This window comes from Ictalurus punctatus, chromosome 20, assembly GCF_001660625.3.
Source record: "Ictalurus punctatus breed USDA103 chromosome 20, Coco_2.0, whole genome shotgun sequence".
Lineage (NCBI taxonomy): Eukaryota > Metazoa > Chordata > Actinopteri > Siluriformes > Ictaluridae > Ictalurus > Ictalurus punctatus.
Genome location: NC_030435.2, coordinates 22,847,727 through 22,868,196, shown reverse-complemented (window position 1 = coordinate 22,868,196; position 20,470 = coordinate 22,847,727). Strand labels below are relative to the sequence as shown.

At 40.3% G+C, this 20,470-nt stretch overlaps 1 protein-coding gene across 1 annotated transcript in view; it reads right to left on the bottom strand.

The window, feature by feature from the left end:
• Positions 1 to 628: 628 nt before the first annotated feature.
• Positions 629 to 20,470, bottom strand: part of LOC108280291 (collagen alpha-4(IV) chain) — a 20,281-nt gene continuing 439 nt past the window's right edge. Inside the window, exons 2-48 of the mRNA XM_053673832.1 lie at positions 20,445 to 20,470; positions 19,728 to 19,761; positions 19,302 to 19,373; positions 18,336 to 18,470; positions 17,986 to 18,030; positions 17,773 to 17,889; positions 17,602 to 17,658; positions 17,484 to 17,510; positions 17,219 to 17,281; positions 16,292 to 16,318; positions 15,606 to 15,638; positions 12,391 to 12,474; positions 12,262 to 12,306; positions 12,055 to 12,117; positions 11,931 to 11,975; positions 11,704 to 11,757; positions 11,563 to 11,620; positions 11,375 to 11,479; positions 11,103 to 11,270; positions 9,907 to 9,993; positions 9,678 to 9,832; positions 9,362 to 9,434; positions 9,151 to 9,257; positions 8,762 to 8,945; positions 8,595 to 8,657; positions 8,387 to 8,491; positions 8,082 to 8,300; positions 7,806 to 7,982; positions 7,425 to 7,583; positions 7,184 to 7,327; positions 6,975 to 7,076; positions 6,589 to 6,770; positions 6,426 to 6,489; positions 5,662 to 5,736; positions 5,161 to 5,169; positions 4,957 to 5,064; positions 4,784 to 4,873; positions 4,584 to 4,655; positions 4,375 to 4,503; positions 4,044 to 4,160; positions 3,513 to 3,653; positions 3,308 to 3,415; positions 2,935 to 3,072; positions 2,718 to 2,834; positions 2,412 to 2,600; positions 1,812 to 2,095; positions 629 to 1,245 (exon numbers count right to left, since the gene is read on the bottom strand). The exon at positions 20,445 to 20,470 is cut by the window's right edge and continues 85 nt beyond it. Of these exons, the coding sequence (XP_053529807.1) occupies positions 985 to 1,245; positions 1,812 to 2,095; positions 2,412 to 2,600; positions 2,718 to 2,834; positions 2,935 to 3,072; positions 3,308 to 3,415; positions 3,513 to 3,653; positions 4,044 to 4,160; positions 4,375 to 4,503; positions 4,584 to 4,655; positions 4,784 to 4,873; positions 4,957 to 5,064; positions 5,161 to 5,169; positions 5,662 to 5,736; positions 6,426 to 6,489; positions 6,589 to 6,770; positions 6,975 to 7,076; positions 7,184 to 7,327; positions 7,425 to 7,583; positions 7,806 to 7,982; positions 8,082 to 8,300; positions 8,387 to 8,491; positions 8,595 to 8,657; positions 8,762 to 8,945; positions 9,151 to 9,257; positions 9,362 to 9,434; positions 9,678 to 9,832; positions 9,907 to 9,993; positions 11,103 to 11,270; positions 11,375 to 11,479; positions 11,563 to 11,620; positions 11,704 to 11,757; positions 11,931 to 11,975; positions 12,055 to 12,117; positions 12,262 to 12,306; positions 12,391 to 12,474; positions 15,606 to 15,638; positions 16,292 to 16,318; positions 17,219 to 17,281; positions 17,484 to 17,510; positions 17,602 to 17,658; positions 17,773 to 17,889; positions 17,986 to 18,030; positions 18,336 to 18,470; positions 19,302 to 19,373; positions 19,728 to 19,761; positions 20,445 to 20,470 (4,917 nt within the window). The 3' untranslated portion in view covers positions 629 to 984. The remainder of the gene's footprint in view (positions 1,246 to 1,811; positions 2,096 to 2,411; positions 2,601 to 2,717; positions 2,835 to 2,934; positions 3,073 to 3,307; positions 3,416 to 3,512; positions 3,654 to 4,043; positions 4,161 to 4,374; positions 4,504 to 4,583; positions 4,656 to 4,783; positions 4,874 to 4,956; positions 5,065 to 5,160; positions 5,170 to 5,661; positions 5,737 to 6,425; positions 6,490 to 6,588; positions 6,771 to 6,974; positions 7,077 to 7,183; positions 7,328 to 7,424; positions 7,584 to 7,805; positions 7,983 to 8,081; positions 8,301 to 8,386; positions 8,492 to 8,594; positions 8,658 to 8,761; positions 8,946 to 9,150; positions 9,258 to 9,361; positions 9,435 to 9,677; positions 9,833 to 9,906; positions 9,994 to 11,102; positions 11,271 to 11,374; positions 11,480 to 11,562; positions 11,621 to 11,703; positions 11,758 to 11,930; positions 11,976 to 12,054; positions 12,118 to 12,261; positions 12,307 to 12,390; positions 12,475 to 15,605; positions 15,639 to 16,291; positions 16,319 to 17,218; positions 17,282 to 17,483; positions 17,511 to 17,601; positions 17,659 to 17,772; positions 17,890 to 17,985; positions 18,031 to 18,335; positions 18,471 to 19,301; positions 19,374 to 19,727; positions 19,762 to 20,444) is intronic.

Below are 20,470 nucleotides of genomic sequence, written 5' to 3'. Positions count from 1 at the left end.
ATCTGCAACGTATACAGTTGATATCTTTGCCAATGGTTTGCAAACATTAACTACATGACTAGCGAGCTACTGAATGCTCTGTCAAACATATACATCTATTTTTTTAACCACAGACATTTCCACAAACACATTTGCTTTAATGTGTACAGGAGCTACTTGACAGAGCATTCAGTAGCTCGCTAGTTATGTAGCTAATGTTTCAAAACCATCGCCTAAGAGAGATTAGCCATTTAGAAAATACTTTCAGAAAGGTGTTTAGATTATTTGCACCATATAGATTTATGTTTTACCACAGACATTTCAACTGAGTAGTTGCTTGACTTCACTAGCTTGCTACTTATTCCAAGCTTCCATGATGATAACTTGCTTGCTAGCATATCAGGAAGTTTGTTAGCTAGCTAAAAACATCCAAGCTCACCTTATCTAACTACCTCTGGAATTGTACTCCATTTTGATAGCTAGCTTTCTAATTATAATAGATAAACAACAACAACAACAACAAAAAAAACTTAGTTTTCACCTTTCTAATGCCAAACTCGGTAGCTAGCAGCATCTAGCAAGTTGCACTAGATGTTTCTGGCATGCTCAGAACCTTAATGATGGCTTATACAAGAGCTAAAAAGACACATAACAGTTTATTCATAATCATTAACAAACAAATCATAATGCAAGCCTGGATGGACAAAACTTTGATGTTTTCTCTAACATTTCACATTTGGTCCAAATAACGGAGTATTAAGTAATACATAAATAAATAATAGAATATTTTTAAAAAAACACATTAAAAAAACCCCCCACAAATGTCTTTAAGTAAACCTGTATTAAGATGAATTTTCATGAATTAACAATGATTCGAATACTAAAGATGTTTAATCATGTTAAAGATGCTGTTCAGTCAAACAGTTAATAATATAGCTCATTAAAAGAAATCATAAATTGAAGACATTTGGGAATGAACTACGCTGACCTGGCCACTTCAGTTCATCATTGCTTCATGCAAACATGGCAGCGGCTGATGCACGCTCGCTGCTGCGAATTGGTCTTCAGAGTGTGAGTCCGTGGTGCTAAGCCACGCTCCTCCTCATGGCTCACGCCGGTCAGCCAGAAGCTGAAGACATTGGCAAAAAAGTGGCACGTTCCACGTGGACCCTGGCACTCCACAAACGGCTGAGTCCTGAAGTCCTTCAGACAGCTTCCAGATGAGGTGAGAGACTGACCACCACCTTCATCACCCGAGCCAGTGTGCTGAGATAGCAAATACACACACACACACACACATATATATATATATATATATATATATATATATATATATATATATATATATATATATATATATATATACACACAATTATATTTGTCTTGCATCAACTCCAATAATATTGTAACATTCAGTATACACTAGATCAAATGCTTCAGGTTTATGTCCGAATACAGATACAGTTAGCGGTATTGTGTTACACTTCTACAATACAAAGATGGGAAAGAAACACTTGTGGCATACAGTAAATACCAAGAATAACCAGAAAAAAAAACAATTTAATACAAACAATGGTGGTAATTATGTGAATTTAACTCTATATTCAAATTACACCATCACAATAGGAGAACTTAACCATTAACCAAATAAGTGAAGGGCTTTTAAAGGTGACCTGATTAGACATTACTCCACTTGGACCTCATTAGGGGAAAGCCAACCAACAAGCCTTTGGCAAAATAAGTTCCCTCCACAAGCACTGCATTTCTTTCTTTTATTTGAGGCTCACAGATGTAGCAATACGAGTACGCAGTAACAGCAAGGACACGCTCACCATGAGGAACGAGTAGCCAATCCACAGACTGCTCCAGCCGACTGGACAGCTGGGCACGCTGGTGTTCTGGCTGTGGATTGCCACGGCTAGAGCCGGAGCTTCACACACCGCGCAGCGGCTGATGTATTGGTAGATCTCTCCACATGATACGGGCATCATGGGCAATGGGTTATTGGTGCTCAGCCAGTAGGATTTGTCATTGCGACTGGCATAGTGACAGGCGGCAGAGTTACAGTAGGAGAAGGGCATGGTGCTGAAAACACGCAGACAAGAGCCAGCTCGGCCTAAACACAGTGAAAGGGAGCGAAAATGAATGCTAACCGTAGAATTATACACATCAAATGTTCAGCGTTTATTGAAAACAATTACACGATTTTACCTATGGCACCTCTTATTAAAGAATACATCATTAAAACTGAGACAAATATTGGTCAGCTCTTCAAGAGATCTCTGTGATTTGGCAGGCCAGAATCCATGTAAAAGAAGCCGCTATTGTATTGCACTTTTCCACCAAACAGCTCAGCACAGCTTGGTAATAAATCCAAATCTTTGAATGCATAAATATATAAATATGATGATTTGTTCTGACAGTGATTTTACCCAGGTCTTGTGTGTAAGCTTTCTCCTGGCCCTCCAAATAAAGAAGACTATAACCACTCCAGAGTAAAGGCATGCCTGTTGGACACTCCGGCACCACTTCTGACTGACTGTGGATCACCAGGAGAAAGCCAGAGCCCACTGGATTCACTGGTCCTGGGATACCTGGCTCACCCTGGGGCCCTGGTAGGCCTAGAAATGAGAATGTGGGAAAGCAGAGTGATAGATGTCAAAAAACTCTCACTGAGTGAGACAATGTGTCTATAAAAATTAAAGGAATTTAATGATGGCTTTCTGCTACTTTTATACCTTGTGGCCCTACAAAACCATCTTGCCCACGATCTCCAGCATCTCCAGGTGGGCCTGGAAGTCCTGCAGCTCCTGGTCTTCCAGGCAACCCATGACGGCCTGTCTGGCCCTTGGAACCTAAAAAGGTCAAAGCATAATCATGAGCTACATTTCTCTGTAATGTCAACACTCCCTAGTGATCATCTCAAGGGGTTTAGGTGAAGCCATGTGACCTTACCAATGGCTCCTGGATTTCCAGGGCGTCCAACTATTCCTAAGAATCCTGGAGGTCCTGGCGCCCCACGTCGTCCAGGTGGCCCACTGTGAGGGCGGTTTTGAGAGGGTGGTACCACTATACAATTACGACCTTTGGGACCTGGAATAATGGCCAGAAGATGACACACACAAATATAACAACTAAGAAAATGCAAACTTTTGAGGGGTAATCATTTTTTTATGGTGTAAATTAAAATGTATTGTCTTCTTCATTTGGTCGTAAGGGTGTGAAAATGTTTACACTAGACTATATAAACTTTTATCCAATTGTCAATGAATGGTTAAACATGGAGGCTTCATGCATCTTTTACCCTAAAATGGCTGTGAAAACTTACCCTTGGCCCCTGTGATCCCTTTTTCACCTTTGAACCCTGGTGGTCCATCACTTCCTTTGAAACCTTCTGATCCTGTGAAACCGATTAAACCGGGAAGTCCTTTCTGCCCTAGTGGAAGAGTTCAAATTAGAGCAACACTTTCAGCTAATTTGACTAGTCATTAGTATGATTTTGCATTAGCATGTACACGGTAATACAGCCTGACCTTTGAATCCTGGTGGTCCAGGAAAGCCAGTATCTCCTGGGGGTCCAGCTGCACCTCTCACACCATCTCGCCCTGGTAGTCCTGGTGGTCCTTTATCCCCAGGATCTCCAGAAAAAGCTAAACCTGGAGGTCCAGGGGGACCTAAGATAATGAATGGTAAAAATGGCAGTTACAAATAAAAAGCTGTATTCAGGGTAGTACCAAAATTGTGCACATTGGTATTCAGACCACAGACCTACAGACTTAAGGGCTTCTCAGGTAGTTCCGTGTATGTAGTGCAGTTTTGTGAAAACAGAGGCATGTTTCAGATACGACTGATCAATTAGTCAGTGTTCACAAAGACTATTTGGACCTATATCTAAAGGGAAAGTGTAACATGCATGAGAACGAGGCAGGACACAAGTGAGTGTGCTTGGTGTGAGCTTTGTTGAGCGCAAACCAAGAGTCCATTCAATTCTAATTTATGGCTCACTTTTAAGGTTTTCATTTGACTCACCTTTGTATGTACAATCTAGTAAAAAATGTATAAACCTGCAAGTCCTGGATGTCCTGGAAATCCAGTTGGTCCTCGGTCCCCAGTGAGTCCTTGAATTAATGTTCCACAGCTTGCACCTGGGGCACCAGGTAGACCTGGAATACCTGGGGGACCTGAAGAAATATTCACATCCTCAAAACATGATGTACAATCATCATCAAGAACAAAATAAAATGTAAAAAAAAAAATTAAAAATTACAGCAAATTCAATACACATATTCTAAAATTATATATATGCAGGTATTCTAATAATCTAAACAGAGAGCTGTTTTAAATTGTAATTTCAGTTCAAACAACAATATGTGATTTTTAACCACTTTTTGTGACCTTGGTCTCCAGGATATCCAATCTGTCCTTTGGGCCCAAATGCAAAGTCTCCAGGGATTCCTGGGTCACCAGATGGGCCTTGGTCTCCTGGATCACCTTGTAACCCAGGAAGGCCAATGATATAATTACCTGTGATTTAAAGAATGTAATATCAAATATACATATCCACACAAATGACCTGGATGTGTAACTGTCTACATTCTTCTCACCACACCAGCCTTTCTCTCCTTTTGGACCAGGGAATCCATTTAGACCATCGAGACCTGGTGGTCCTTGAAACCCTGGGGAAAAAAGTAACCTCTGTTAACTGTTTTTCCCCACAATAACACCTCAATAATCTTGGAGTTCAAGAGAGGAGCACAGCCTGTGGATTTGGAGATGTTTGAGAGGTTTTGTTCTGCATCATTACCTTTCTGACCTGGTAGACCAGGAAACCCAGGAAACCCTGGAAAGCCTGGAGGACCCAAAGGACCAGAAAGACCTGGAGGACCTCTGTTTCCTATAGACACAAAGAAACACATCTTGAGGTTTAATCCAAACAAGTTAGACAAATTCATTGCCTCTATTGAGGCTGGAGAGTACCTTGAGATCCATAAGGACCTGGTGGTCCAGAAGGACCAGAACGACCAGGCTGTCCCTGTGGACCTTGATGTCCAGGATTCCCTGGGTCTCCTGGATCTCCAAATTCAGCTGTGACAGGAAGATAGTACTTTATATACTGTATTCTACTTAAACAAAGTTCTGATATTTATTCCTGATGAATTCTTTCAGCGCAAAATCACTCACCTGGACATTCTAGAAAAAAGAGGAGACACAGTATAAATAACAAATCAGATTACACACCACACATAGACTATAATTTATAGACTATAAATCTAAAGATGATTCACAGATTAAAGGAAAAATAATTTAAACCGTTATGCTAAGGTGACCATTTATTTAACTGGTTTACTTGTAACCTTAAAGGAAAGCATCACTGTAAATCAACACAAAGTTCTTCTGACTGATTAGGCTTTAGTGGCCATGGTCTTTTCCTAGATGACTCCCCCATTCACAGAGCCTGAGGGCACTAGGATGAAAATGATGTAAATCATATGCTATGCCCTTCACAGTCACCAGATCTGGAATGGTGTTATACAGAACTTGCCTCCATGATCATCATCAAAGGGGCATTGAAGCAGTTTGAATGGCTTGTAGTAGCTTAAAACCTTACAAATATATGTCCAGTTTGACTTTTAATTTGTCACGTGTCTCTAATAATGATAATTTAACAAAACAATAACTGACCTTGGCATCCACTATCACCCATATCCCCCTTTGGTCCAGGAGGACCAGAACATCCAGTAGAATCTCCTTTGTCACCTGGAAAACATGTTGTCAAGTAATATATTAATAAGATATTTTTTAAAGTTGTAAATCTGAGAAATGTATGATTTTGTATATAGTTTAGTCTAATCTTAGACAGATTTTATCCTTGTTCTTACTGCTTTTCTTTGATATTGCATTTGTCATATTCATTCTCATCTTGAGACAAAACACACACACACACACACACTAATTTCTACTTTTACCCTTTTTTTAATACAGTTAAGTAACTTTAATTCATGAGAGCATTATAACCCAGTAGTAAAGCTGTAACATTAAGTTTTCCAAAACAGATCAAGTTGTTTACACATTGAGGTTTCTCTGTCACATAACAATCTGCGTTATCTCATTTCATTATCTTCAAGAGATATCAAAAAGAAAGGCTGGTGAGGGAATGACCGTTTATAGCTGCTATAACTTAAGTGATAACAGGAACTAACTTGTTGCACAAGCTATTCAAGAATGGCAAGGTCATTTAAATCATTTAACTTTGAATCATTTAACTCGGTGATAGAGAAGCTGGGCAACAGAAAGTAGATGTAGGCTGGAGCATACAATGCAGGCAACAAAAACTGGAATATGAGTCAGGGCAGCTAATGTGGACAACATAGAAAAGCAAATGAAGCACAGAGGAGTAGCATACCTTTAACAAGCATTTCTCTAATAAAGCCAGCTACATATCCTACCTTTGTTGCCTGGCAGCCCCTGGTAGCCTGGGGGACCATTTAGTCCAGGGAAACCTAAATCACCCTGTATAAATAATAATCTATTTTACAATCTATTTTTCATCTGCATATCATATTCCAGACAATCATCTAGCTTATGATCATTTGACAAATAGTGATTTACCTGCTTTCCAGCGAATCCTGGGAATCCCCTGTCACCTGAATATCCTCTGGGCCCTCGTGGACCTGGTGGTCCCTGAGGGCCATTTCTTCCAGGCAAGCCAGGGAAACCTTTCTGAAATCCATGGCCACCATGAAATCCATCCAGACCCGGTTTACCAGGCAACCCAGATGGACCTTGATGTCCTGATGGATACAAATTTGATAAAATAACTTCTCTTTGCTTTTGCTTTCTTTGATTTATGATGTTGTATGTAGTATATTTCTTGGCAAATTTCACAAATAAATTAAATGAGGCTGGGCTTCTAAATTTTTACCAACACAAATAACCCCTTAAACTCACAGAACAAACTGTTGTCCAGACTCATATTCTCCTAAGACCCCTTTTACCTCTTGGTCCTGGGAATCCTGATTCTCCATTGAGTCCAGGTACACCCCTGTTGCCTTTCAGCATGGTGAAATTGCCTGGAATCCCCTGACTTCCCTTAATACCTGAGAAGGTTAAGTCCAGCACCATTCAGGAATTATTCATAAAACACAGCTCCAAAATTCAATGGTACATTACTACTACCTGTATTTACAACTGTAAGAGTAAGTACCTTTGTATCCTTTGTATCCAATGTCTCCAGTCAAACCACTTGGCCCCTGATTACCACTCTCTCCTTTCCTGCCTGGAGGCCCCGGTAAGCCTGGCATCCCAGGAAATCCTTGTGCACCATTTAAACCAGGTTCCCCTTCAATTCCTTTTAAGCAAATGTTTGTACAGGGATTTAATGAATCTGAGGGCAATGACATACTTGATTATACAAAGCTAAGATTTAGATTATTATAGGATTTTACCTTTTACCCCAGGAAGCCCTGGTAGACCTGGTTCACCATGTGCTCCTTTCGAACCATATGGCCCAGGCGGACCAGGAGGGCCAGGTAGGCCAGGTTTGCCTGAAGGACCATTTGGTCCATATCCTGGAATACCAATCAGTCCCTTTTCTCCCTTTATACCTGCAGAAAAAAACAATGTTTGCCTGAAAAAATGGGTTATAATCTGATGTGTTATTGTGATATGAAAGGCGCATACCTTTGCAACAATAAATAGCTCAATAATCATATAGGTCTGACATGGGAATAGAAAGGAGAGGTGGAAAAAAGAATTCCCCCAAGATGCTTCCTGCAGTGAGTCACTTAAAGTTAAGCTCAATCAATTAACAGTATTCAATACCTTACCTGGCAGTCCAGGCAGACCCTCAGGTCCTAGGAGGCCTGGGGGACCTGCTGAACCTGGTAAGCCTGGGAGAGTAGCACAAAAATCAGGTGTAGTCCCTGGTATTCCAGGTGAACCTGGGTCCCCATCATCCCCAGCCTGTCCTTTACATGTGCGAGGACCTGGGGGCCCATTTTCTCCTAGACCGGACACATTAGGTTAGTCAACATAACAATACGACAATATTTCTAAGACATGCTAAGACATTTTAAAAATGTGGTTTAAAATGCAAAGTGTACCTGTTACTCCAGGAGGACCCAATAGACCACGAACACCCTTTGGACCAGGGCTTCCAGGTAATCCAACTTGTCCAGGAATTCCAGGACTACCAGAGACATCATCACCTTGAGACCCCTTGAGCCCTGGCGAGCCTTGTGGTCCAGGTGAGCCTGGTGTGCCAACATAGCTGCTTCCAGTGGGACCTGGATCACCTGGATCACCAGGCAATCCTGGAAGACCTAAAAAGTAAAGCTTTTAAACACAACAGTGAAGCAAAAATTTATGAATACAATCTCTTCTAATATAAATAAATAAGAAAATTTACCTTGAGGCCCATATCCTCCAAAGGCATTATCTCCTTGTTCTCCTTTTGGGCCTGGTATTCCATGAGGGCCGCCATATCCAGGTGGTCCTGGTGGCCCAGGGGCTCCTGATTATCACAAGAGAAAAGTTGCAATTTTACATCATCACAACATTCTAAAGCAGCCCACATTATAGACGATTATATCAATGTTGGAAAAACTGAACTCTACCTTGGTTGCCAGTGTCACCCTTTGGTCCTGGGGGCCCAGAGTTATCCGTACAACATAAAGGCCCTAAATGTGTGAATGCAAACTGCTTAGTTAAGCAATTTGGACAAACCACATTTTAGAGAAAATTATTTAGAATTTGGCTCAGAAAGAAGTGCGTATAATCATACCGGGAAGACCTGGAGGTCCAGGAAATCCAGGCGGGCCATCAGGGCCTTGGTTTCCTGGTTCTCCTGGCAGCCCCATAGGACCTTGAATACCTTGGCCTGGAGGACCTCGAAGCCCTGGGTAACCTTTAGGCCCTATGGGTCCTGGGAAGCCTTTGTATCCTCTCAGACCTTGATACCCATCTCCCTACCAGAAAGAAATCCTTTGAGAATTAAATGGAGTGACAAAACAAACATTTTCAGACAACCATTAAGAAATCTGGCACAAAGAACAAATAATCTATTAGTGAATCTGTAAGTTCATTCTTCTTACAGCATACATTAAAATAGATCATTGCTGACAATCAGATTTTTAGTGTAAATGCCAAACAAGTGACTAACAGTTGACATACTGGTGGTCCTGGGTCTCCATCTGAACCTTGAGGTCCTGAAACTCCTGGCTGGCCATTATCTCCTAGTTGACCAGGGAACCCGGCATCACCCCTATCTCCTTTTATGCCTTTTACGAGGTAGTCCAAAAATACATGCTAACAACACAATGCTGCAATATGACAAAACTAAAGCAGTCAATCAGTATAAAGTGTGATTGTAAACAAATCTCACCTTTTACTGCTGAAAAATAAGCGTCTCCTTTCTGACCTTTGTAACCTTGTGGACCACTTGGGCCTCGGCGTCCCTTAATATAATTTATTTCGTAATCAACATTGTTGAAATGATAGCAGAGCATCACATCATTACATAATGCAATCTTTATTGATGGTCTTGTTTACTTACTAGTTTCACCAGTTGGTCCTTATTTATCAATCTTTTATTAAATGTTTTCATGGGCCAAGCGAACTGAAAATTACTGCCAGATTTACAAAAAAGCTTCAGTATGACTCCATAGTGAGAACAAATGACACATTTATGATTTACTTACAATAGCACCAGCTAGACCTGGATCTCCAGGGGCCCCTGGATCACCTCTCTCTCCTGCACTCCCAGGAACTCCATCGTATCCTGGGGGTCCAGGAGGACCAGCAGGACCAGGTGGCCCTTCCCGACCCAAATTGCAATAATTATCCCCAGGATAACCTGAAGGCATTTAATCATGGAGTAAGCATTTAATTACAAACATGAGATACAATACATTATATACAAATACATACCTTTTTGCCCTTTAGCACCTTTTACTCCATTCAATCCTCTGTCCCCTTTTTCCCCTGGTGATTCCAGACCAGAAGGACAACACTTAGCTGTAAAATACAGTTTAACACAAAATATAAAGACTGCTTATTCCCATCACTGTAGCAATCATAGCTAAGCAGTGTATGACAGATAAGTAGTGTATTTTCAGAACTTATGTAGTATTTTTAAAGATGACCAGAAGTGTATCTGCAGGTGCTGAACTTTAAAGCAAATAGGAAAGTTTTTACATATAAGAGCGCCTCCTCTTGGTTCCCACTTGGTGGAACAGACACTTGCTTGTTGTCAAGTTGATTTTTTACACTTTAGGGGCATGTAAGTCTCAATATAATGTCTCAATATAATGTCTCAATATAATGTCTATACCGACCTTTTCAAATTTGCCTTGCAAGACTGCCAGTCAAGGTGAAAGGTATGTGATGGGGTATGCAATCTTCATGAGTGGCCCATTCTCTATACAGACATTGTAGTTGAGGTGTCTGCCATTCTTTTGAGACTTGCTTTGAGACCTTCAGCACTGAAGTTATCCTGAAGTTTTATTCATCTTATACCACAGTAACTATTGATTGATTGATTTATTAATTAAAGAATGACACATTGTACATTTTAAGCTGTTGATGCCCATTTAATGTTGTGGAACATCTGTGACACAAGTTCCTGTTATCATTTACTTTATAGAAGCTGTATTCCAGAGGTTCACTCAGTCCGCTGTCCTGAAGATGTTGGAAAAACCGAACACTACAGCTTTACCTCTGACTGATACAAAGAGCTGACACTGGAAAAGCCTTCTTTACATGTTCAATAAATGTCTCTTTACAAAAAACTTCACTTGTAAACCTGGAGCTTTGGTTTCAGGGTCAGAAAGATGTCAGATGAGCAGAAGAAACTTCTTGGGAAGTTTTCGATATAATTCTATACATGTTGCAAGGCTGGCATGTCCAATTTCAGCCAATCAGAACAGAAATCATAAGATCTAGAGAATTTAAGTTGACGTCACCATAATTTGCTGGGGTCTCACCCATAAACCCTCTTACATATGGTCTATATGGTTTAATTCCTTAAAAGTACACTGTAAGATCATGCAAAAACAACAACAACAACAACACAAAGATAAACTACTTAATATAATAATGATTCTGAATGCTCACAGCTATGTTACCTGATCTAACAGGTAAACCAGGTTGACCTTGGACTCCTTTGATCCCAGGAAGCCCAGGAAGCCCAGGTGGCCCAGGAGGTCCTGGTTCTAATTCAATAAGCAGTCCCGAGTCTCCTTTGAACCCTTTGGGTCCGTCAGAACCTGGCAGTCCAGGATGTCCAGAAGGTCCTTTAGGGGAAAAAGAAGTTGTATAATAAAGAACACATGAAGACAAATGAGAGAGAGGAGCATTAGATGATTTTGTTACTTTGATGTAGAGACATCATACTTACCTGGGAAAGTTTCTCCTGGATGGCCAGGGAATCCTGGATCTCCCATTAATCCATGATCCCCAGGTGGCCCAGCTGGTCCACATGGCCCTGGATCACCAGGTGGCCCTGGGTCATAAGAGACAAAAATAGTGAAATCACTTTTCAAGGTTCTGTGTATTCAATTGAGTCAAGTGATGACGTTTTCTCACCTCGCTCTATGTTCAGAACAGTTAGAGGACCTTTCAAACCTGGATCCCCCATTTCACCCTGCACGGAGGTTCAATAAAACGTTCATATCAGACATCATGTGTGCAATTCTGAGAGTCTTAGTATTAATGTTGATGGTTTACCTTCAGACCAGGGTGACCTCGGTGACCAGGTGGACCTGGGTCTCCATTGGGTCCCTGAGCAGGAACGATATTAGCAAGCTGATATGAATACTTTATATTTATATGTGAGATGTTGAAATATTAATACTGTCTTGATTATAGGTGATTAATGTTCTCCATCAGAAAACCTACATAATGTAAACTGTGTGCTTGATTTGACTATAGTATAAAATAATGTCATTTATAACCTGTAGACCTGGAGGTCCTGCTGGTCCATCTTTACCTTGGAGACCCTTAAGAAAAAGAGAGAATTCATTAGGTTATTATTATTATTATTATTATTATTATTATTATTATTATTGAAAATCTTACTTTGAAACCAGGAAACCCAAGAATTCCTTTCTCCCCTTTCAGACGAGGGCCTGATGTGGGTCCCTAAAGATCGGACAAGCGCTTGTGATTGCTGTCATTCAGTCTGACCACACACACACACACACACACACACACACACACACACACACACACACACACACACACACACATACAAAAACCCACACACTTATGCATTTACATACTAACATCTGGTCCATCTGGCCCACAGCGACCCTTTTCTCCCTTTTCTCCCTGTAATAAAAAAATTATTCAGTGAACAATTACATTTTTTTTGTGCTATGTCATTTTGGGCCAAAGAAATCAAGACCTTTTTACCTTTTCTCCTTTAGGAAGATCGTCAGGTCCAGGTGTTACTGGAGGACCTGGTGGACCAGGTGGACCAGGTTTTCCAGGGTCTCCCTGTGGGTTAGAACAGAGACCGTGAAGCTCAAGATTCATTCCTAGTGCTTGATTACTGAAGGTGAAAGGCTTTGCCATTTTTACTGTATTAATAATAAAGCTTAGTTTAAAGATTTCTCTACGGCTAATTATCCCTCACTCTGACCTTCTTTTCCTCAATAACACCTCAACTCTGGCTTTTTACTTAACAACACAACAATATATATATTTTAAGAATAATAAAACTATGAAGACAACGACAAACTCTTTAAAAATGTTTAAATGAAATGAAATGAAAGTAAAAATAAGAAAGAAAGAAAGGCAGGCAGGAAGGAAGGAAGGAAGGGATGGATGAGGAGACAAACAGTTCTGAAGTCATTTTTCAGATTTAACGTTCACATTAAAAATGTCGCCAAGCTGTTATTCACTTAGCATGAGCTAACAGTACGAGTTAGTCAGATGGCTAATGCTTTAGTCTTTTCTCAGATGATTATAATGTTTTATTTCCAGGAACAGCTGAAAGTGTTTCAGTATCGTGTTCAGGACTTTGCAGTCAAAGCGAGGGAGTGTATCAGAGAATCACTTTAAACCTCTCGGTTATATCTGTTTAAGCATCTCTACACTCTCTGACTGTTTCAATTAGAATTGATTTCACAATCAGTTTATTGGTTTTTAAAAGCTCTTAAAGTTTTTCAGCACCTTCATACATCTCGGAACGCGAGACACACTGTGCTCCAAATCGAGTTTGAGGGTAATCGAGTGCTTATTGAACATCCCGAGAGCAGGAGAAAAGCAGAAGAGGCCTTTTAGCTGTACGCTTGAAAGATCCTCCTCGTAGCTCCAGTGCAAAGCTAAAGCAGTAAATGCTGGACACCAAACCTGTCCTGGCTCACTGATTACATTTGGGCTAAGTGAATTTTTCACCAAACAATTTCATTTAGTTTTATTCCAAAGAGCTGTAACTTATTCCTCCTCTGTTTTTATTTTTTATTTTTTATAAGACTTCCTGTATGCATGCTGTTGAAAAAAGCTGGGTTTTTATTTAATTCAATGATGATGTTTTTGGATGGTGATGATGATGGGTTTTTTTTTTTTTTTTGTAGTTATCTATTGCCCATTACCCAGCCTGCATCAGTGTGCATCAGTCCAGCTGTTCCTATAGGATTTTCCTTACATTTTCTAGGTAACATTGAACTGCAAAGAGCTTACAAAGCAGGTATGGGATCTCATTGTTGAAAAATATCAATCAGGAGAGGGTTACAAAAAAATGTCCAAGGCATTGGTTATACCATGGAACACTGTAAAGATAATAATCAACAAGTGGAGAAAATATGGCACGACGGTGACACTACTAAGAACAGGACGTCGCTCTAAACTTGATGAGAAGATCAGGAGAAAACTGGTCAGGAAGGCTGCTGAGAAGCCTACAGTAGCATTAAAAGAATTGCACCAAGTACTGGTTGTTTCCTATGTGTGATAACAATCTCCCAATTTCTTCATATCTCTGGGCTATGGAGTAGGGTGGCAAAATAAATACAAAATACATCCAGTCTGCCAAAACCATGTGGAATAATGTGTTATGGTCTGATGAGACCAAAGTTGAACTTTTTGAGCATGATACCAAAAGAGATGTTTGGCACAAAAAAACAACAGAAGAACACCATCCCTACGGTGAAGCATGGTGGTGGCAGCATCATACTTTGGGGCTGTTTTTCTTCAACTGGAACTGGAGCTTTAATCAGGGTGGAGAGAATAATGAATAACTCTAAATACCAGTCAAGCTTGGCACAAGACCTTAAGGATTCTGCCAAAACACTTAAGATGAAGAGGAACTTCACATTTCAGCATGACAATGAGCCGAAGCAAACCTCCAGGGCTGTCTACAGGAGATGCACAGACCATCTGACAGCGTTAGAATGCTTATACAAGGTATAATGGGAAAATATTGCTAAGTCAAGATGCTCCAAACTGATTGGCTCTTACCAAAAAGACTGAATACTGTGATAAAATCTGAAGGTGCTTCAACTAAGTATTAGTTTAGGGGTGTACAAACTTATGCAACCAGGTTATTGTACTTTTTTTTTCCTTTTCATTTTTTCCCCTAAAATGATTCTTATTGATTTTCACTTTAATCAATAGGTTAAAATTTCACAGTAACTGTAGAAAAGGTTTTACAGTGATATTGGCATTAATATTGGCACCCTTGGTAAATATGAGCAAAGAAGGCTATGAAAAATTGTTTTAATTGTTTAACCTTTTGATAAAAAAAAATCACAGAAATACATGGCAAGGGATCTGAGACTGTTCCTCCATACAGAACCTCTCCAGATCATTCACATTTTGATGTCCATGCTGGTGGACTCTCCTCTTCAGTTCACCCCACAGGTTTTCTATGGGTTTCTATGGGTTTGATAGCTAATTGCAGACCAAGATGATCTGATTAAACAAGTGGAAATGGATGTGGCTTCTGTTCGGTTGGAATGAAAACCGTCCCTTTGTGGAGAAGATTGAAGACCTCGGTGCTAGAATTCTTCTCTTTTCTTCCCTGTAGTGCCACCTAGTGGTCACAGTGTGTCAGTACAATTAGAGGCTGCAAAATCTGTTAATAGCCTATTAATACATTTGTAATATTAGTAATGAAATATTTTTTCAATTCAACTTCCTGTAAATTTCCTTATATTTACTCAGTATCAAAACTATTTTTTACCGGCAATTTGTCCTCCAAGTTTTTTTTTCTGCAATTTTTGATTTTTACAGTTTTCAAACTCAAAATTCAAACAAATACTTAAGAGTTCTTTGGATGCCTTAATGCGTCCCTGTAGACAACAGCGTATCTCTATCAGAAAGGGTTCCACACTATGGAAACTCCTCAAACAAGCAATTGAAGAACCTCTGTTCCTAAGAGTGTAGCATAGAAGGCCCGAATGCTAGTACAAGAGGCAGAGCAACATGTGATTAAAAACACCTTCTTGTTTGTAGATGTTTGAAGGAAGCAGTCAAAATGAGAGGAGAACCAAAGTTATATAACAAAAAGTCTTCTGAATTATAATCACTGATCACATGAGGTGGATCCGGAGACGTTAGGAAACAAGAAGATCACACATCTGTGTTAACAGGTATAACCAAATAAACAGTTCTCTGAAAAAACTTACGTCGTCTCCTCTCGGACCCGGAAGTGACTTGCCCTGCAAACAAAGAAACACTTCAATATTACTATTTATCCATATTATCTGTTTTTTATATATACAGTGTCTAACAAAAGTGAGTACACCCCTCACATTGTTGTAAATATTTGATGATATCTTTTCATGTGACAACACTGAAGAAATGACACTTCGCTACAGTGTAAAATAGTGAGTGTACAGCTTGGGTAACAGTGTAAATTTGCCGTCCCCTCAAAATAACTCAACACACAGCCATTAATGTCTAAACCGCTGGAAACAAAAGTGAGTACACCCCTAAGTGAAAATGTCCAAATTGGGCCCAATTAGCCATTTTCCCTCCCCGGTGTCATGTGACTTGTTAGTGTTACAAGGTCTCAGGTGTGAATGGGGAGCAGGTGTGTTAAATGGGAATAAAAAGTATGATGTGCTGCTCATTAATTAATAAAGAAATAATAATAATAAAAAAAGGAATAAAACACCTCAGGTTATGTTATTGGAAAATATTCGATTTTGGTGTGGGCAGTGTGTGTGTGTGTGTGTGTGTGTGTGTGTGTGTGTGTGTGTGTGTGTGTATCAGTGTGAGTGGTTGTTTGCTGGATGCTTCAACAGTATGATGTTTACAGGGTAAAATATGTAAATACACGTGTGTGTGTTTATACTGTATGCAGACATACCGGTAATCCTTGTATCCCTGGGGGGCCCTAATGAAGAAGAGCAGAAAGAATGCCACTGTCAAATAATGACGGATAAATAATTCTACAGGTTTGATGGTAAACACAAAGTAAGATCCTAAAGGAAAAAAAAAAACCACACACACACACACACAGAAAACAACAAATCTGAATTACACAATGCTCTCTAATATCAAATGAAGTCAGACAGGAGAATTTTGGTGTCACTTTACACTCGAGCTCCAAATAAATCCAAATCAAGTCTGATCCAAATTCCTAGCACATATTGGTTATATAGCGCTTTTATCCGAAGCGCTTTACATTGTGTCCCATTCACCCATTCATACACACACTCACACACCAATGGTAGCAGAGCTGCCATGCAAGGCGCTAACTTGCCATCGGGAGCAACTTGGGGTTCAGTGTCTTCTCCAAGGACACTTCGGCATGTGGAGTCACGTGGTCAGGGAATCGAACCGCCAACCCTACGATTAGCGGAGAACCCGCTGTACCGCCCGATCCACAGCCGCCCATTACGTATTCATATACATTATACGGTGAATGTGTGGGATTGTTAGCTACATCAAAAAAATTTGAATTTCGTGGAAAATCCCCCCCGGTAATTTAATTCAAAAAGTGGAACTTTCATATTTTCTAGATTGATTACGCATAAAGTGAAATATTTCTATTTTTTTTTTTTTTTTTTTTAATCTCGATGATTACGGCTTACAGCTCACGGAAGATTAAAAAAAAAAAAAAAAAAAGGCTTGAAATATTTCACTTCATGTGTAATGCATCTAGAATATATGAAAGTTCAAATTTTTAAATTAAATTACGGGGGGGGGGGGGGGGGGGGGACGACGAACTTTTCCACCACATTCTCATTTTTTGAGATGCACCTGTAGAAGAAATGCGAAACATTAATCTTACTCTTAAGCCTTCTGGGCCATATGAGCCTGGAATTCCCGGTACACCAAGGATGCCGGGGAATCCCTAAAGAAATCCACAATACAAAATAAAAGCACGGTAAAGTGATAGAGTAATGAACAATACGTACATATGTGTATATATATGCTGTAATGCATTCCATGTCTTTATAATTCTTAAAGCATTACATTTATCATACATGTTTGTTTGGGTTTTTTTTTTTTTTTTTTAGACTTTTACTATGATGACAGGATGAACATCAACTTACAGGAAGGCCAGCTGGACCCGGAGCTCGCTGTTGGAAAGTAATGCTAAATATTAGCCACATATTTTTGGGATTTTTGGGAAGGTAGGACTTGACGTCAAATTGTTTGAAGCAAACAAACCAGATATATATCGGCGAAGATCGGCTCCCCCTTCATGCCTTTCTGTCCTTTACGTCCCTGAGAGCAGAAAAGGCACAGTGTCTCATGCTCCCATCAGTTTTCAAATTAAATATGTAATTATTTATTAATTATTCCTATATAGTAAAGAAATGACCGGTATAAAAGACTTACACGTTGTCCAGTTGTTCCATCAAACCCATGTGTCCCAGGGACACCTTTTTCCCCCTGAGTCCCTTTAGTGCCGCATGATCCCAGTGTTCCCGGAAGTCCTCTGTCACCAACATGTCCCTGATATGCACACAAATCATGGGACGCTGAGCATCATGCACTAAAACCAGTGATGTAATGAGGTTATACTTATTGGAGTACGTTTTGAGAACTTACATCCACACCATTTGCTCCAGGAAAACCTGGGACACCAGTAATCCCCTTGTTAAAATAAATAAATCAATCAACAGTTAAAGCAGCCATTTGTAACTTTCTCGTTCGCTCTGCTGTTATCTTTGCACTGAAAATATGGGCAAGCCCCAGCCGACCAGACTTTGCATTTCGAATTGGACTTTGTCCAAAAAGAGAGATAAGAGCGATGAGCAGCTGTGCTTTGGTGGGGGGAAGGGCTTATTTCTGGGCTAGTAAAACTTCTAAACAGAAGCCAGAAACTTAGCCATGCAGTAAATCCATCACAGGGCATGACACATTCAGTATACATGTTTGTTTTTGTCTTTCTATCTCACTCTGTCCCCTGGAGGTCCATCAGGCCCTTCTTCTCCTTCAGTCCCTCTTCTGCCCATCACACCTCGTCGTCCTGGTGGGCCGTGTGGACCGTACTCTCCCTGAATACTCTGTTCACCCAGTCGCCCTGGTGCCCCCTGTACAGAGGACAAATCAGCACTCTTATAATTTACATAGAGCCAGGCCAAAAATCGACTTATTTCACTTTATTTACTACTATTACTACTGCTACTGCTACTACTACTACTACTAGTACTGATACTGCTACTACTACTGCTACTATTACTACTGCTACTACTGTTACTACTACTACTACTACTACTACTACTACTACTAGTACTGCTACTGCTGCTACTGCTACTATTACTACTGCTACTGCTACTACTACTACTACTAGTACTGATACTGCTACTACTACTGCTACTATTACTACTGCTACTACTGCTACTACTACTACTACTACTGCTACTGCTACTACTGCTACTATTACTACTGCTACTGCTACTACTGCTACTACTACTACTACTGCTACTGCTACTACTGCTACTACTACTACTACTACTGCTACTACTGCTACTATTACTACTGCTACTGCTACTACTACTACTACTAGTACTGCTACTGCTACTACTGCTACTGCTGCTACTACTGCTACTGCTACTATTACTACTGCTACTGCTACTACTGCTACTATTACTACTGCTACTACTACTGCTACTGCTACTGCTACTACTGCTACTGCTAATGCTAATGCTAATACTACTACTACTGCTACTATTACTACTGCTACTGCTACTACTTCTACTACTGCTACTGCTAATGCTAATACCACTACTACTGCTACTGCTACTATTACTGCTGCTACTGCTACTACTAGGCCTCTTTGCTTTCTTTTCAGTGGCTTGCACTATTTTTCCAAACTTTTTTAAGATATACTTTTTTATAATATATACTAAAAGGGTTCGTACCCGAGCACCTTTGGTAGGTTGGCACCTGCACGTGGAGCAGTCTGTGCCGTTGCATGGCTCCAAAACTTCGCCCTGAACAAATATACAAGTAAGTGAGATGAGAAAGACAAAATTAGAATTACTACTGTGAATCTGGCGTAGCTAGCAAATTCTACCTTTCTAAGTTTCAATGTGTTTTAGCCCTACGTCTGGTTGCGAAAGCACTTGTAATGGTAAACATGGTGGGAAAACGACAAGTGGCCTCCCAGCCGTGGTGGGAAAATCTCATGGAGATAACGTGGAGAACTTCACTATCAGTCCGGAGTCTATCCTGAGTCTGGTTTTATAAACATCAGTAACATTTTCTGCACTGTTTCACAAATAGTTGCACACAGCTGCTGATAGCTGCTGCTGAAGACAGTTCTAAATATATTCATCATCACTTACCCCATCAACATGCCATCCAGGAAGGTACAGCAACCTGCAGCGACAAATCAAACACTGGTTTATTTTCCCCCTTTCTTGCCGTTTCATTACAATTATCATTAAATCTTCGAGATTTATTCTGTAATGAAATCCCGAGCACATTTCCTGTACTTTAAACTTCTTTCATGGACATGATGCTGGATTTTCACTCTAGTTTACAGTTTTCTACATTACCCACAATGCCGTTCTACATTCGCGCACACAGTGGTGCAGTGGGATTTCGCCCTGGCATCATTTCTACCAAAGACAGAGAGCGATGCAGCGGCGCTTTAGTCTTTTACACTGTCCGGCTCTCTCACCTCCTCATCTGTACGCTCTGCTCAAAGAGATCAGCTTCCAAAGCTTCAACTTTCTTACTAATACTGCTGTCACCCTATCCATCGCCATCGCCATCGCCATCACGATAGATCGCTAACTAACCGCTAACTTCTCACGGGGAAAAAAACGAAAATACAACACCAAGCAACAATTTAGCACCGCGATCACCAAAGACGTGAGAAATCTTTCTCTATAAACATGCTTAATGTGTTTTCCGGTGGAGTTTTTAGGACCGTTTGTCTCTATAGCACCTTATTTCCTCACACTCACTTCACTTCGCTACTCTACACTAGTTTTGTGTTACTTATACGTGCTTTTTTTTCATACTGAAGAAGTCATAAGTGAGCGTCTCACACTTACCCGATGACGAGAAGACGCCACGCGGC